The 17653-nt window shown below is 41.6% G+C and overlaps 1 protein-coding gene across 1 annotated transcript in view; it reads left to right on the top strand.

The window, feature by feature from the left end:
- The window catches only part of Cdrt4 (CMT1A duplicated region transcript 4), a 33180-nt gene extending 16574 nt beyond the window's left edge, over nucleotides 1-16606 (top strand). Inside the window, exon 2 of the mRNA XM_008855960.1 lies at nucleotides 16173-16606. Coding sequence (XP_008854182.1) covers nucleotides 16173-16606 — 434 coding nt within the window. The remainder of the gene's footprint in view (nucleotides 1-16172) is intronic.
- The last annotated feature ends 1047 nt before the right edge of the window (nucleotides 16607-17653 follow it).

Here is a 17653-nt window from a genome sequence, read left to right on the forward strand (position 1 = left end):
CTGTCCTCTTGTTCAGGGAGGACATGGAGACCCCATGAGATGGACTTGAACCAGTGTCCAGTCTACAATGAGGAGGGTCAACTCAGAGGAAACATCTCATTCATGCTTCCAAATGAAGCCAAACATGGTCAAGCAGGACCTTTGACTTATCTTCATGTAGATGGAACTGTAAAAGAAAGGAGCCAGGAGCTCCTCCCAAGCCCATGTGACCCCTGAGGAACAGATCCTCAAATGACCTTAAGTGTAAAAATAAATCGATTTATTTGGCCCAACTGTATGGTCTTAAACACCCAAAAGGTAAGTATAACCAAAGAGTAAAGTCATCAGTTTATTTCTTTAGGAGTTCAAGGCATTATACTTCCCAGATATTAGGCTTAAGTCTATATAAAAAGTTATTTAGAAAATTATTTCTCATTGATGATTTTGTTCCTAACCAGAAAGTGCTGCTCAGATGTAAGACTTCAAATCTTGGTCTCCAATACTGTAGACCAAGGGAGCTGTAGCTAAGGGAGACAACCAGCTATCATTCTAAAATGATGAATAAGTTTATTTCCCCCCCCCCACCTCGAAGCTTTTGAGAGGGAACCAACACTGATTCTAACTTCTCCAACAGCTATTAAAAACCTGAAAGCAAATCCTGACTCCATCACTCTAGAGTCCAGCCTTGGAAGACAAAAGAGAAATGAGGAAGAACCCAATAGAGGGATGCTTTTGGAAGCCCTTGTCAAGAAATTCCAGTGTACTCCATATAAACATTTGAAAATTGCCCTGTTCTGACTTTTTTCTAGTTCCCTGTCTAGAACTTGTAATGCTAATTACTCTCGCATTTACTTCTTCACATCTCCTATTCAGGATTCAAGGACTTCCTTTTCACCCTAGAGATAAGAGTTATGCAATTTGGGAGTCTTTTAGATAGACCTACTGAAGGGGTACTCCAATTCCCTCACCCTGCTCCGCTGTTCAGCATGGAAGAAGCCAGAGTAGCCTGTGTCGCAATTCCCTATTGGCAACTTGGTAACCTCTTCAGAGGTATGATAAGAATAGGAGGCAGGAATTGTCTAGGCAGTTAGGGTAAAAAGACCCCAAAGAAAAGTAGCCAGTTTCTTGGCTAAAACTCACAATGTCCTTGGGCCTTTTAGCAACATACTCTGTTTCAAAGGCCAAAAATGTCAAAGATATTTGGGAGCTTTTGTTTAATCCTTAAAAGATTTTAAGGTAACCTCTTCAGAGGGGGGAATGTTAGAGTAGCCAAAAGCCCTATAAAAATATAAATAAATCTAAGAAGAAGAAAGAATGCATGAAGTTATCAGAAAAAAGTGATGGGGAGGTATGGGAGGAGATGGAGGGGAGGGAGTGGGCATGGATTTGATCAAAACACCTTATATGCATGTAGTAAATTCTCAATAAATTATTTATTTAAAAAATTCAATAAAAAGAAAAACAAATTTTATTTTTAAACCTAAAAGTTCTGTTTAAATGTATATCAAATTCTATTATAGTGTTATTTAGTGTGTAAATTTTATTACTATACAAAAAGTATGCATTTAAATTAAAAAATAAAATCTCTTTTTATAAAGATATTGGGAAAAAAAAGAAAAGAATCCAGAGCAAATGCAACAGTCTGTGCCAAGTTGTAAAGCATGAGATCTTGGTGAGCATGGGGAATGATGGGTGTTTACAGCATGAATTATGTGTGAATGTGTGTTTATATGTATATACACATGTATGTGTGCATATGTGTACATTGTGTATTGATGCACACACATGCAAACACATGCATATATATGTATAGTTGTGGACACAGGTGTATACCTATTTATTTGCATGTAGATGTCCACACACGTACAGGTATTATGTGCCTATGTATGTGTCACATACATATGTATCTTGTATGTGTAGGGGGAGAGTTGCGGGTTGCAGAAGCCAAGATTAGGATACTTTTCTGGTACTTGATATTTAGGAGTTTGGAATCCCAATGTTAGAGGGTCTTGCATTTTGTATTTTAGCAGTCAGTAATAAATGTGTTTTAAACAGAAGTGTGACATGATCAGATCTTGGTTAGTTGCTTTTCTCTGCTTACAGTGTCACACCTGGTTAGTACTTGGCACATGATGAGCAATCAGTACATAGTTGTTGAAGAAATCAACGAATGTATTTATAAATGTTTCTCCTTGCAGTTTTCATATGTAGGATGATTTGGAGAGGAAGAGAATGGAGGTAGGCAGACATGTTTGAGGAACAGGGAGCAGTTGAGTTTCCACTTAATAGTCAGGAAGCATGGTGACATTCATAACAGAAACAGGCCATGAAGACAGAGGAGCTGTTTGCAGAAGTGCAGGATGATTACCAAGGACCTAGGTTGATGAACTGCAACGTGGAGGAACTTGATCAATAAGCAGATGGACACTGGACTCTACCCTTGGAAGAGATAGGTCCAAGGAACATGATTTGGTAATTCTCAAGGTGCCTGGGCGTATTGAAGACACTGAATGATATAGCTTTGGGAAAGTGATTAATTCTGAACAAGCTCATTTCAAAGGGAAATTTTAATAATAATTCAGGATGCCAGTATAACAATTTACAATGGGACATGTACCTATGATCTACTAATGATGTTGCCTAGTAAACAACAACAGAAGAAATTACTTTCAAGTCAACATGTATGGAGCATGATTCACCCTTTTCTTTGTGTGTGAGCGTGTGTGTGTGTGTGTGTGTGTGTGTGTGTATGTGTGTGCATGTGTGTGCACATGTAGACATTTGTATGGAGGCCAGACAACCTCAACTTCAAGTTTCAGTCCTCATGTGCTGTCCATCTTTTATTTTGAAACACCATCTCTTGCTGGCCTGGAACACAGGCTAGGCTGGCCGGCCAATGAGCCCCAGGGATCTGCCTGTCTTTATGTCCCCAGCACTGCCACCACACCTGGCTTTTCTACATGGGTTCTATGGATCAAACTCAGGTCCCTGTGCTTTTAAAGTAACCATTTTACCAACTGAGCCATTTCCCCAGCCTGTGATTCACCCTCTTAATTCACTTGCTTCTCTGAGACCAAATACTGATATTCCAAAGTCTGTGGTACCCTAAGTATAGAACTGAATAATCTCCACAAAGTTCTCTGTGCTTTCTTGCTTTTCAATAGAAAATATGGGACAGAGTTTGACCATTTCTTTTTTGAAAGTGTCTTTATGAGATAGAACAGGCACGTGGAAATCTGTATTTGTTAATGTTTACAACTTGAATTTGGGTGTACACATACACCCTGTGATACCATCACCACAATAAAGGCAAGAATATCCATCAGTTTCCTTGTTCCCCTTTGTTTAAATGTGAAATCTACTCTCAAAATTTGAAGGACACAATATTGTGTTAGCTGTGGGTATAGTGTTGTCCAGCAGATCTTTAGAATTTATTACATAACTGAAATTTATAGCCAATGAACAACTCTATCTCCTCTCCCCGTGACTCTTGCCAACTGCCATTCTAGGTTCTTCTTTGAGTTTGGCTGGTTTAAATACCACAGATAGTGGAATCATATATATTTTGTCATTTTGATACTGACTTATTTCACTAATGACTTAATAGTTTCTTGATGACTCAGAGGCCTCATTAAGAGCATCTGTGACATTTATTTTGCCTGATTGTGTTTGGATGGCCTCTTCTACCAGATATGTGATGCTGCTGGCCTCTTTACTAAGTGGTTCATGCCAACTGTGCTTTTGGGTAAGTTGGTTTGTTTTCATTTTCTTTTTAGTACTGGGGATTGAGTATAAGTCTTTGTGCATGGTAATCAATTGCTGTACCCTTGAGTAATAATCCTCCACCTCTTTTTCCTTTTAAAATATTTTTTCAATTATTTTTGAGAATGTCATACATGAGTACAATGCATTTTGGTTATACTCATCCCCCTCCTCTTGTGTTCTCCTCCCATATCTCCCTTTCAAATTCATCTCATCTCCAGCCATGTGTGTAGGGGTTGTACTATAGACGTCCCATTTGAGAATGGGCACTGTACAGCCATTTAGTCTCTGCAGTCTAACCACATGTGGTTTTCTGTATTAGCCTCCATCCACTGCCAAAAGCAGCATGCTTTGATGAGGGGTGAGGGCTATACTAACCTATGGTGTAGGGAAAAGTTGTTTAGAAGGTAGTTGGATGCTATAGCATTGACTTTGGGAGTGTATAAATCTTTGGCAGATGAGAAACTTCAATAGGCAACATTTGCTGTGTAGAGGCTCATGAAAAGCAGAAAGATATCATCAGTGAGTTTTCATTTTAAAGATACTGCTTATCACTTTCAGTGGCTAAAACTGTAAACACCTTAAAATCCCCCAATGGAGGCATGGTTAATAACGACTCATTCCTTGGGTGTATTGCTGAGTAGCCTCTAAAATAATTATGAGGAATCTTTAACAATATGAACAAATACAATGTACTGTCAGAACAAAAATGGTAATCCCCAAAGGATATACACATTTGTGCTACTGTGACCATGTAAGAATTGGGTGAGATAATAGTTGTATGATACAGTACTGAGATCATGAGATTTAAAAAAATTATTTTCCAAGATCAATGTGATGCTGATATATAATTTCTATTCCAAGAGCACATGTAAATGCATAAAATAAAATGTTGATACATATTTACATCATGGGAACATATACAAAAGCAAGGCCATCCTCACCACGGTCTCAATTGTTTTTCTAAGGAGCTGGCAATTTGTTTTATTTCCTGCTGTTACAGTCTTCTAGTTAGCCTGATGGCAGGCCACAGACAGAAAGAGTAAGGAACTCTGCTTATGGGGTAGAGTTTGCACACAGTACTGACTCCCATCTCCTTCACTCTGTCTGCCAACGTTGACAGTGCTCGAGGATCCCTCTACGCCCGCCTTCCTTGTTTTGCTTCCATCGCTGTATCATCCTTTTGTTTAATTTCTCTTCTGTAAGGTGTGTTAGGATGAACATTATGGGGGCTGGAGAGATGGCTCCGCAGTTAAGAGCACTGGTGTTTCTTGCAGAGGACTTGAGTTCAGTTCCCAGCACCCACATGGCAGCTGAAAACTGTCTGAAACTCTAATTCCAGGGGATCTGACCTCCGCAGGCAGTGCAAGACATGGGTGCACTTCCATACAGGCAGGCAATATACTCATGCACATAAAATACAAATAATACATAAGATATTTTTAAAAGAAAATTATTTCTGGGTATGCAGAAAGAATACTGTGTGACAAAGTGCAGTCAAACTCTTCAATTTTCAGCACAGCTGTTTATTTGACTATGGTTCAACTGTGAACAATTCACCCTAGACAGTTGAGAGCTTGACTCAGTTATAATTTGGAGTCATCTGTGGTCTAAGAGTTGGGTGCATTGTGTGATTCAGGCATGTTGTCACATTCTAGAATGAACTGGGGGCCAGCTGCCCACAGGCTGATGGCATAACTGCATCTTTTAGTAGCAAGTGATTACCTTAATTCTTCTGAAAACATCTCAAGTGCCAGTCACTTTCTTTAAAAGTCCAGATTCCTAGTCTGTATTCCCAGTGCTCTGAGCATTTGAAAGGAGTTTGGTTGCCTGGACCACAGATTGAGATCAGCCTTGGGAAACACTTGCTGGTTTTCCCCGTGCTTCGGGCTCACAATGTGCCCATTGTTCCAACAGAGCAGGACTTCCTTTGTTTGATTGATTACTCATTGTGAAGCCACACATTTTCATGATCCCATTGCTCATGAGCCAGCTGTTAGGCAGAGAGGGTCTCTGAGCACAAGCTGCTCAAATCTTTTCATGGTTGTCTTCCTAAGTATGGGGCTGTAGGGTTATTTCTTGCCGCCGGCTTCTCCATGTCTTTGGTTTGTCTAGCCAACCAACACACAGGTCTACCCTAAAATGTCCATGGTAGGAAAAGACAGAAAGTCTCCTTTGATTATGCTTGTTTGGATTGCTCTGGAGATTTAATTTCTAAATCTGGAATCTGTGGCTATTACAGCCACATGTGCTTTACACCTGACAGGTCTTCATATTGCATCTTAAAATGTGAACTTAGTATTTTAGATGGAGTCTTTCTTGGATAAACATAGCGTTTAGATTCATGGTTGTTCCTGAGAGGTATACAGAGCTCAGTATGTCTCCTTGTAGTGAATTAGTAAAGTGTTACTTCAGCCAATTCAACATAATAATTCATGTGCAGAAAACAGACACATTTGGAGACAGTCTCCAGCTGCAGTATTGGAAGTATGTGGATCTAGAGAAGGGATTCACTCCTTCAGGCAGGATTGGAAACTTCTAGGCTGGCATCTAAACAAAGCTCTATCCACCACTCTCCTTGTCCTTTCAGATTCAGCAGAATCACTTTTCCTTCCTGATTCTATTTTTTGATACCCTCCCCAACCCTAGTCTAGTCTGTCTTCCTCACAGGGCTCTGAGAAACTTGTACAAAGGTTGTCCTGATTCTGTCCGGGACTGGTCTGTAGACTGGCAGTGGGGTATATTTAGACCTATGTACTAAGCCTCCTCTGCTCTTGTTTCTGATGACATGAGTGGCATATATTCATCTTGTTTGACCTTTTATCAGCAGGGAAACCTGCTGTGAGGTTTGTTATTGAGAAGCACAGACTCCAAAGCAAGAGGGAATGTGGTGAATTTATTGCGGTTCTTGGGTTCTGGGTGAGTGTAGGACATCTCTCAGAGGTGTAGTGTTTGGAGCTCCTTCTAGATTCAGTGAATGGATAAATGTGTGGGTTTTTTTTTTGTTATTTATTTATTTATTTATTTATTTATTTAGAGACAAGGTCTCTTTGTAGCCTCAGCTGGCCTGGAACTCGCTATGTAGACCAGGCTGGACTTGAACTCACAGAGATTTGCCTGCCTCTGCCTCCCAAGTGCTGGAATTAAAGGCATACTCCACCATGTCTGGCTATGAATAAATTCTTTATGTTTGCAGATACAACACTCTGAAAGTTATGACATAATTGTTAGAGAAAATATGTAGAGTATAGATGTATTGTCCAGAAACATCTCAGCTCCTTGTACGTACCATAGGTGGTGAACCAGTGATGCCAGGTTGGTGTTAGAAGACAGGCAATACTGATTAGACTTCCACCTCAACACCCAGATGTGGTTAGAGATAGTCTATATCAGAACATACCACCATCAAAGTGATCGCCATTTGCAACTTGATCTTCAAGAGAGTGCAGTAATAGGCTTGTTTCTTTTCTTCTTTGAGTGTGTAAATGCATGGAGGGGCAGTGGTTGAGGAGAGGAAGTGGCCCCTGCACTGTCAAAAATGAGTGGAGAATGTACTTAACTGAAGACCAACTTCTTGCTCCCACACCACCTCCTCTGTCTTAACAATTCTAGGATTCCCAATGCTTCCCAGCATCACTAAGACAGGCACATCCAATGACTGTCTTGTCTTGTGTGCACCTCTGCTGGAACCCATTAAGTGTGGCGGTTGTGGTAGGGGGTGAATCTCTGTAGTGCTCCTGAGATGGGGCAGGTGTTAAAACAGAGAGCGCGGAGATAAGACAGAGGTTGGTCGATGTTCATTCAATGTTTCCTCCAGGTGTGAAGTGCAGGAAGTCTGTGAAGGCACTTGTTCTGTACAGGGGAATGTGGCAGGCACTGTGGGCCCCCCGGGAGGTCACTCTGGCTGGAGATCAGCCTGGGAAGCATGCGCTGGCCTGAGTTGATTCCTGCCCACGGACATTTCACCGAATCTCAGCGATCAGCTTTCTAAGACACTTCTGCTCTTTAATGACAGTTTCCTCTTCTGCCAAAAATAAATGGGGAGTGGCCAGATAAAAAGGAACAGGGCAGGGAAGGAAATGGAAGGCCAAGGCAGATAAAAGGCAGAGGTGTAATGAAGCTTTGTATCAGATCTCTGAGAAAATGCAGTTCCCCTTCTGGGGTGACAGGACTCAGGAATAGCATGGGGAAAGTGTTAAAGATGTGCCCACCAAGACAAGTGTGCAGACAGCAGCAGAGAAGAGAGGCTGAACAGAGAAAGCCTAGGCCCGAACGCTGCCTTGCTCTCCTGCATGTGGACAGTTTTGTTGTACACTGAGGCTGACTTCAGAAGGGGGGCATTAATGAGAGACCCAGCTATGCTCTGAGCAACATCATCCTTCTATCTTTTTGTGTTCTCACATTATCTGGGGCATGCAGTTCCAGACAAAGACTAGAGAAGGACCTTGTTAAGAATCTGTGTGAATGGTTCATTGATTTCTAGTTCCATGAGATGCCCCTTCTAATGGATGGATGGATGGATGGATGGATGGATGGATGGATGGATGGATGATCCACACACCAAAGGAGATTATTCTGCACATTCATTCTGCTTCGTGGAAGGCTACAAAGAAAATCAATATATAACAACAAGCTCTAAGAAGTACTGCTTGAAATGTATGCTACCTGCATTAAAAAAAATTTGGTGACAGTATTGTACAACATGGACCCCATGAATAGTGAGTGACTCTTGGGCTAAATAATCTACATGTCTGTCTGGGTGGCCCTTGCAATGGATGAGTTTTTCCTTCCCCTTAAGTAGTGTCTATTAATATTTTGAGAAATCTTTGCATTTTATAGGACACAGTTTAGGAAACAGCAAATTAAGCTAGAATCTCACTCATCATTAGTACACAAACAGCACTATTTTTACAGCCTTAGTAAGGCAAAAGGCCTGAGTGGGGCCGACTTGTGCCAATGTACTAATCCATCAATCCTGCCTGGAACCACAAAATCCTTTTGCAAGATGGTTTCCTGAGATAAGGGTGCAGTTTGTGGCAGACAGAGACTGGTCATTAGTTTTGCAGGAGAATCCCATTCACACTACAGTTTTCTTATCTCAGTACTATGAGCCACTGGCTTGCTTCTTCCTTTGATCCAAATCCATTCTGACATTGGCAGGGGGTAGTGGAAATGCACCAGGGCCCCTTTAAGTGTTTAAAGGCCACTGAGATGCCGCACTGAACACCACATAACAAGTATTGAATGAAAGCCTGTGTCTTAGAAAGACAGAAGAACTGCAAAGATCTTTTGGTCCTGTTTCCCATCTCCAAGTAGTTAATAACACCTTACAACTCTTCAGTGCTTGGGGCGTTAGAGTCATAAGCAGCAGCTCACAAGCTTTGCTGCATATTGGAATGACCTGTTGCTCTGGTTTTATCACTGTTTCTGTGACCAAAGGCAACTTAGGAAAAGAATGGATTTATTTGGCTTATACTTCCAGGTCATAGTCCATCACTGGTGGGAAGTCAGGACAGGAACTCAAGCAAGAACTTGAAACAGGGCCAGAGAGATGACTCAGTGGGTAGGAGTAGGAGCACTGGCTGCTCTTCCAGAGGGACTGGGGTTTGGTTCCTAGCACCCACATGACAGCTAACAACTTTCCATAACTCCAGTTCCAGGGAATCCAATGCCCTCTTCTGGTCTCCTCAGGCATTGCACAACTTGGGCGCACATATACACGCAGGCAAAATACTTATACACATAAAAATAAAAATAAATAAATATTTAAAAAGAACCTGAAGCAAAAACTGTGGAGGAACACTGCATATTGGCTCATTGACACACTCATACTTAGCTGGCTTTTGTATATAGTTCAGATCCACCTGCCCAGGGGATGGTACCACTGACAGTGGGCAGGACCCTCCTATATCAATTAACAATCAAGACAGTCTTCTACAGACATGCTCACAGGTCAATCTGATCTAGGTAATTCCTCAGTGGAAGCTTTCCTCTCAGATGATTCCAGATTGTGTTGAACTGACAAAGCTAACTAGGACATCTAGGAAATGTTCTTTAAAATTTTTGACTAACATGCATTATTTGTGCATATTAATGGGGTTCAGTGTGATGCTCAGTACATGTATACAGTGGTGTGCTGATCAAATCCAGTCTCCCATCTACTCTCCTCAAGGCCCCTGGGAAACTTTAATTCTAAAGCCTGCACTGCAACCCACTCCAGTCAAACCACAAATTTGGAAGTGAGAGCTTGCATCAAATTTCAAACTATTTTATTTATTATTTTTATTTTACATGTATGAGTATATTGCCTTTATGTATGTAAGTGCACCTGTGTCATGCAATTTCCATGGAGGTCAGAAGAGGGCAACAGATCCCCTGAAACTGGAGTTACAGGTGGTTGTTAGCTGCCATGTGGGTGCTGGGAATCAAACCCAAGTCCTCTGCAAGAACAGTCAGTGCTCTTAACTGATAAGCCATCTCTCCAATCCTTATGTCATATTTTAAAAAGATTCCCAGTAATTCCTCACATGTAGCAAAATTTGAGTTTGTATTGATTTAGAAATACTTCATTGCAACAATTAGGTGTCCCTAAGAAAAGCAGGGCAGGAATCCATTCTCATCTTCATTCAATAAGTAACAACTGAGGTCCTAACAAGTTAAAGATCAAGATCAAGGTCATAGTTATGTCACATTCCAGGTAAGTATTACTCCTTTAAATGGAGCTCAATATATCAGACTAGGATGAGAAACTGGGTGGTGACTGCAGTAGGCTTGCCTTGGACACATAGTGGCTTGAACATGGACCTTCATGTCTGTAGGAGAAATAAGAAAGCCCCTTCAGTTTGACCTCCTGCCCCTCCCATCAATGCCATTTCTGTTGGAGACTGTTGCTTTGCATTTCATTTATAGGGAGACAAAATAGAAGCTTTGTGCTGGGGTTGAAGGACATTGTAAAAGGCTACAGTTTGTCTTCAGATTTATGTCACCTAATTATGATATTTCCTTTTTCTTTTTTAAATTTATTCATTATGATGTTTATTTTATGTGTGTGAATGTTTTGCCTGAAAATATGTAAGTGTGCGTGTGTCATGCAATGCCTAAAGAGGCCAGAAGAGGATGTCAGATTCCCTGGAACTGGAGTTACAGACAGTTGTTAGCCACCATGTAGGTCCTGAGAACTGCACCAGAGTCTTAACTACTGAGTCATCACTCCGGCCCCTCTGTGGCTATTTTCAACAAACAAGTCCTTATTATGCATTTCTAGATGGTCTCAAGCACTCTATTCATTGGTTTTCTCTAGTTTTCCAGTCCCTGCTGGAGCAGGTATGAGAAAAAAGTACCATTCTGTAGAACTGCCCTCCAGCCACACTGGGCTTTGGCAGGCCATTGAGATATGGTGTGAGGTGCTGGGTTATACAATGTAGACTGGTGCTAGGAACTGGCTTCTTGGATGCTTCAGGTTCATTATCCAGGAATACAGAAACAAGAGTAAAAGGGATTTCCCCAACTCCCAAACGTGCTTTCACCATCTGGCATGTCGCCAAGCCTCATAGTTACAGATGGTAAGGGTGCAAATTCCAACTGCTCTACAATGCAGGTTGAGACCTTTTTTTTTTTTTTTTTTTCCTAAAGGTAGATAGGCTCGAGCTGGGTGGCAACTTGGAGGTTCTGTGTTTGGGTAAAAATTTGATATCCTATGGTAGGTTTTAGAAGGAAATATAAGATGCTTTAAATGTCACTTTTAAATTATCTCATCAAATTCTCTCTAGATTAAATGACAATTTGAGAATTATTTGTTCTTTAGCCTTGAAAAAATTATATTAATATTGCATTTTAAGATACCTTGCTGTGGAATGCTGCCACTGAGATTCAGCAGTGCATCCCCAAGATCTAAAAGATACATCAAAAACTAATTTTTGTCTTTTCTTTCCTTTTTAATATTAACAAATCTACATAACACTATCATGTGTTAGGTGTGTTGAATAAAACATTGAGATTTATGAATAATTTACTTTGTAAAAACGTAAGAATTTAAAGCTTCTTCATCAATGACATACTGCACAATAGTCCCTTGAGTAGGAGAAGAAAAAGGGTAGAAAATGTGGGACTTACTATCTAAGAGATGGGTGTTTCACACAGAAACACTAGCATGCCATGCTCACCTCTGTTGAAGCCCACAGATTCAGCACCACTACTCATGCTGAGTGAGAATACCAGTGTGGTCCAAGGCCAAGAGCGTTGGCATCCTTTGGGAATTACTTAAAGAAGTGAATCTTCAGCAACTCCAAACAGATCCAGTGAATCAGAGGACTTGAGAGAGACCGAGGTGTCTGTCTTCACAAGCTGTGTAGGATATTATAGTGCTTACTAGATCTGAGAAGCACTCCCCTAGGCCAAAGACTCTTGGAATGTGCTTCCTAGTACACCAGCATCTCTTGGGAACTTACAAGAAATTATCTGTAGCCTATTTTTGTGGAGCTTTGGCAGGTAAGAGTGAGAATGCGCCAGGGCCCTTTAAAATATTTAAAGATCACAGAGATGGAAAAACTGAGTCATTAAATAATGAATTCTCAGGGTGGAAGAGATCACTCAGTAAAGTGCTGACTCTGCATGCATGAAGACTTGAGTTTGATCTCCAGTGCCTACATGGAATGCTGGGCAGCATTATCTCACCAACATTACAATCACATGAACAAATAGCCTAACTCTTAAATTTAGCTTTTAAGAGTGGGCCTGAACATGGAGGACACTCATTCCCCTAGAGATCTCTTGGAATCACCTGTCCCTGGAACTGTGCTGATGGAACTGCCTTGTTGGACCTCTGTCCCTGCAACAGTGTTCTCAAGCCAGGCCCCACCCATAATTTTATTCAAAATGGCTTCTCCAGCTTCAAATGAGGAAATACAAGTCTGGCTCCATGCTAATCTCAACAGACCATTTGGCCTTTTCACCTCCAGTTCTAGAATCTCATTCAACCAAGGTCGTGCATCCTTCCCAATCTCCTCTGTGTGCAATGGAGATGGGTGTGCTTGCTTCCAGGGCTTTGATACATAAATTCTCAAGCATACCCACAGTCATTCATCTTTTTTAGTTGGAGTACTCAATTGAGGTTGCCAGGAAACAAGATCAGGTGCACAGGTCATAAGACACAAGAGTACAAAGTTTTTCTTGGGTTAAGTCATTAGTTTTGATTATGTCCATTTATAAAAGTCATTCTCACAATGTTTGGTGTGGTTTTGCACACATAGAATTTTAGTGTTGTAGGGGCAGAGACAGGGAATCTCTGGGGCTTACGGTCAGCTAGCCTTGCTGAACTTAAAAAAAAAAACCAAACAAACAACTTTTTATTTACTTATTTTGAGTATGGATATTATGCCTGCATAAGTGTACCAGTGTTTTGCAATGCCCACCAAGGTGAGGAAGGGTGTTGGATCCCCTGGAACTGGAGTTACCAATAGTTAGCTACCATGTGGGCACAGGCATTTGAACACAGCTCTTCTGCAAGAACAGCTAGTGCTCTTAATCTCTGAACCATCTCCCCAGCCCTAAGAATTTGTAAGCTCTAAGTTCAGTGAGAGACCCTGTCTCAAAAACAAGGTACAAAATAATAGAGGAAAACATCCGTTGTTGACATGCACACACAAGTAGGTACACACACACACACACGTACACACACCACACACACACACAAACAAATTCTAGGGTAAAAACTGTGTCCTATAACTGGAGAAAACTAGGAATATATCTTGTTGCCTGACTTCAGGAAGTAGATCATACAATCTCACATGTGTCCCCAGGACTGCCCAGAACTCAGGCCATAAAGTCAGGGGATCTAAAAGCAGGATGTCTGCAGAACTGGTTATGGTAACCTCAGGAACTTGAGCAAGGCCCTGTTAGCAGCTCTGGACTCCCTCAGCTCCTATTCTCTGGGGGTTGAGTTAGCTTAGCTTTGTGCATAGGCTACTGGACTGAGGATAAGCAGGGTGGCTACTGATCAGTCTCTTTTCAAGACATCTTGAGGAGGTCCTGGCTTTCAAGCACATTTTCCCAAAGTCATTTGGACCTGTGATATAAAGAAAGCTATGAAAGAGAGAGAACTGGGACCCAAAAGCTAAAGACAGAAGCCTGTAGGGGTGGGGCGGGAAGAGCTATCTGCTGGTAGACAACACAACATGTTTAGGAGATGCCATGGTTGCTATCTACTTTGCTTCTGCCGGGTCATGTGAGTGGCTAAGGTGCAAGATCTTTGTGTTTACTTTGAGGAGACGAGGGAGAACAGCTAAGTCTCTGCTTGGAAGCTATAAGTCTTCCTCAGTGACAGGCAATGCCACACATCTTGTCTTCCTCAGGCACTGGAATACATGAGATCTGCAGGGAGATGGAACCCTTCTGTAGCACATTCTTTACCAACAGATCTGTCCCCAGACAGATTCTGACTCCTGAAGGTCCTCAGAGCAGCATGGCAACAGCTGTATACCATTGTTCCCTAGTATCCACAGGGAATATGGTCTGAGACCCTATGAGTTCCTGAAACAGTGGAGAGTACTAACTTCTGCATGTGCCGTGATTTATCTCATACATACATGCCTATGATGAACTTTTTAACCTAGACTCACTAAGAGACTAACAACAATAATGGCCTAAGAGTTATAGAACAAAAGAAAGAACGCACTACCAGGAAAAAAAAAAAAAAAGACAGCGCACATACAGGAGAGGCATGTGGCATTTCTGGTATACAGAGAGAGGCTGATTGCAGAGGGAAAGCCTGCCCTACCTATGGCTTAGTATCTGCAAAGGAACAAGTAAACTGATGGGCAGAATTTCCAGTGCTGCTCACACCACTGTTCAAACATCAGAACTTCGACCAGCCACCACAGTGAGGTGCTTATGGTGTTTTGAGTTTTAATGTTAAGCTCAAATCCACCATTAGCAAATTGTGCAAGCTCATCATCCTCAATTATCTCCTCTGTTAAGTGGAGATAATCCTCACATTATAACATAGAATAAGGGTTCAAGGAACAGCTCAACTTGAAGGGGAATAGTTGCCCTTTCATGATACTACATGCCAGGGATGGCTAAGAATTTAACATAAATTACTGCTAATCTGCAAGAAAGATTTTTCCAAGGGTCTTATTCTGATAAGTAAATGCCTCTAATGAGGCCACTGGCATTCAAAAAAAAAAAATAAGAAACTTGTACAAGGTTCATCCTATGACAGTACAATAGGAATTTGAAATAGTTTGAACTCAGAGCCCATGCTTCAAGTCCTATACCTACATTTTTTAAAAGCCATGTCTCATGTAGCTCAAGTTGGCCTCCAGCTCCTGATTCTCCTGTACCTACCCCCAAGTACTGGAATTACAGGCATGAGCCACCACACCCAGCTAAAACTTTTTTTGGTAGTTCTGGGGAATCAAACTCAGGGCCTCATGCATGCTAAGCAAGCTTTCTACCAATGGCCTATAGATCTAGGCCTTTAAGCTATACTCTTCCAAGCTCTTACAATATAGTTGGCCATCTATATCCATATGGTAGCTATCCATGTAATACATAATAGTGTATCTAAAATATTTTCAAAGTTGTCATTGTTTATTATACAACATAGTACAATAATTATTGGCATAGCATTGACATTGTAGTAGTTTGTTATCTAGAGGTGACTCAAAGTACATAGGATAAATGTAGGTTCTATCCAAATACTATAGTTTTATTCCCTACTGAAAATTTTTCTTGAGACATGGTCTTACTATGTAACCCAGGCTAGTCTCAAACTTGTGATCCATCTGTCTCAGCCTCCTGAGTGCTGAGATTATTGTCCCATGCCCAGCTATAGATTATATCTCAGTAAGGAATTTAAACATCTGCAGTTTTTGAGTACCGTGTGTGTGTGTGTGTGTGTGTGTGTGTGTGTGTGTATGTGTGTGTGTGTGTCCTAGAATGGGCTCTTATAAATAATCAGGGGTCACTATAATGTAGTACTACAACAACCTTAGAAGTAGCCATTTTGCAGGGGGAAAAAGAGTTTGGGGCTTAAGCAAACACTGAGGGACATTTGGGGACACAAACTTGACTCAATAGGCTTTTACATATATGACAGAATGAATGAAACCCAGTGGGTGGGCTAGAGGAAACGCAGATAGGGGAGGGGATCTAAATACAATCAAGATGTATGAAATGCACAAAAATTCATATGATTTTTTTAAAATTGAAAGCAAACTCACTTAATTTCAAGTCTCCCGCCCTTTAGTAGTATTCTGCTATCCTTTAACTGATGTCCTCTGTAAAATATCATTGTTTCCTAACTTGATTGGATTTTATTCCCACTGTGGGGAAAGCTTCAAAATGTGGTTCCAACCCGTTTGCCGTTCTTTGATAAAGGGAATTACTGAGAATGCAAGTGCTTCTAAACTTTCAGCATTTCTCTTTTCTAGTGGGACTCACAGAAAATATTGGATTCCCTTTGAAACTGCTTGAAAAGCATAACCCTTGGCCAGCCTATGTCACATACACCTCCCCGATAGTAAAACGACTCATCGAGAAAAGCAGAACCAGAGAACTAGAGTACATGAAAACAGTAGAGGAAAGCTGGCGGGCAACCAGGCAGAACAAGTCTTCCAGCATCATGCGGCTGAAGAGGAGAAAGTCCACCAAGTCCTTCAGCGACCTCCTGCTCAAAGATGTCCTATCAGACACTATGCTATCAACATGGGACATTTACTCTGTAATGAACCTGAGTGCCACTGCTGTCCCAGAACCCACACAATTACAAATGGAAACCAGAGAAAGTCCAACGTCAGACTACAACAAGATTATTTTCTCCAGAAAGCCTGTGATGAGGAGACTCCCATATGGACAGCAGCAATGAGAAACATGCCAGTGTTTAGGAAAGAGCCCTGCAGCCATCCCTTGAGAACATACAACAATTAAGCTCCATTTGGAATAAATTACACCATGTCCTTGAAACTTGTTCTTGTTCATGCAGAGGTTGGCAGAGAGAAACCATATCAGAATGTGGCCTGCAGGTGGTGGGGTGGGTGTCCTGCTGGGGTGGGGCAGCTATAGATGCTGAAGGCCTAACAGTGGGTATGTTAGTCTAATTCCAGACAGGAGATAGAAACCACACCAGTGATTTTACCAGGGATGATTTAATAGAATTATTAACTGGGTAATTAAAAAGGGTAGAAAGGTAAAAGAATCCAAAGGTATCAACAGAGATAGCCAGGGAGGGAAAGAGTTATTCTTGCTAAGGCAAGGGCTTCAAAGGGAAGACACTGAGCTTCTAAGTGTCAGATGCTGGGAGAAGAGGCCTGTGGGCCAGAGCTCAGTCTTTCTAAGGTGGAGGAGTGGGTTTTGATCAGGTTGTATTGTTGACTCAGCCCAGCACTGCAGGGACTAAATTCCCACCTCAGAAGAGCGTTTCTGTTTGCCTAGTATCTCCGAAAGATAGCTTTGAGCTGGCTCTGTGACTGTTAGAAAAACTGGATTCGAATGCTTGAGAGAGGAGTTGCCACTGCCTAGATTACAAAAGGGCAGATACAGGAAACCAACAGGGACAAAAAGCAGACAGAAGGCACAATCAGGATGCTGCCAGTGAGTTAGTTCCTCCTTTTCCCTCTAACCAGGCAGACCCCTGCTAGGGCCCCCTATGGGCAGAATTTCTTGTGATACAAAAGGATGGGGTTTGAAGCCAAGAGAAAATTAGCTCAAGAACTACCAGTGTACCTGGTACTGAGATACTTTTCTCTTGGAGGGCTTACAAAATGGTAGTGGGAGCTGGAGTGCCCCTGATAAGAAATGGGGGATTCTTCCTCCGTGCTTTAAAAAGATAATTTTCCCTCCCTCCCTCCCTCCCTCCCTCCCTCCCTCCCTCTTTCCTTTTCTTTCTTTCATATGCATGTGCATGAGCAAGTGT

The sequence above is a fragment of the Nannospalax galili genome, unplaced genomic scaffold (genome assembly GCF_000622305.1).
Source record: "Nannospalax galili isolate Female #2095 unplaced genomic scaffold, S.galili_v1.0 scaffold146, whole genome shotgun sequence".
In the NCBI taxonomy this organism is placed as follows: domain Eukaryota; kingdom Metazoa; phylum Chordata; class Mammalia; order Rodentia; family Spalacidae; genus Nannospalax; species Nannospalax galili.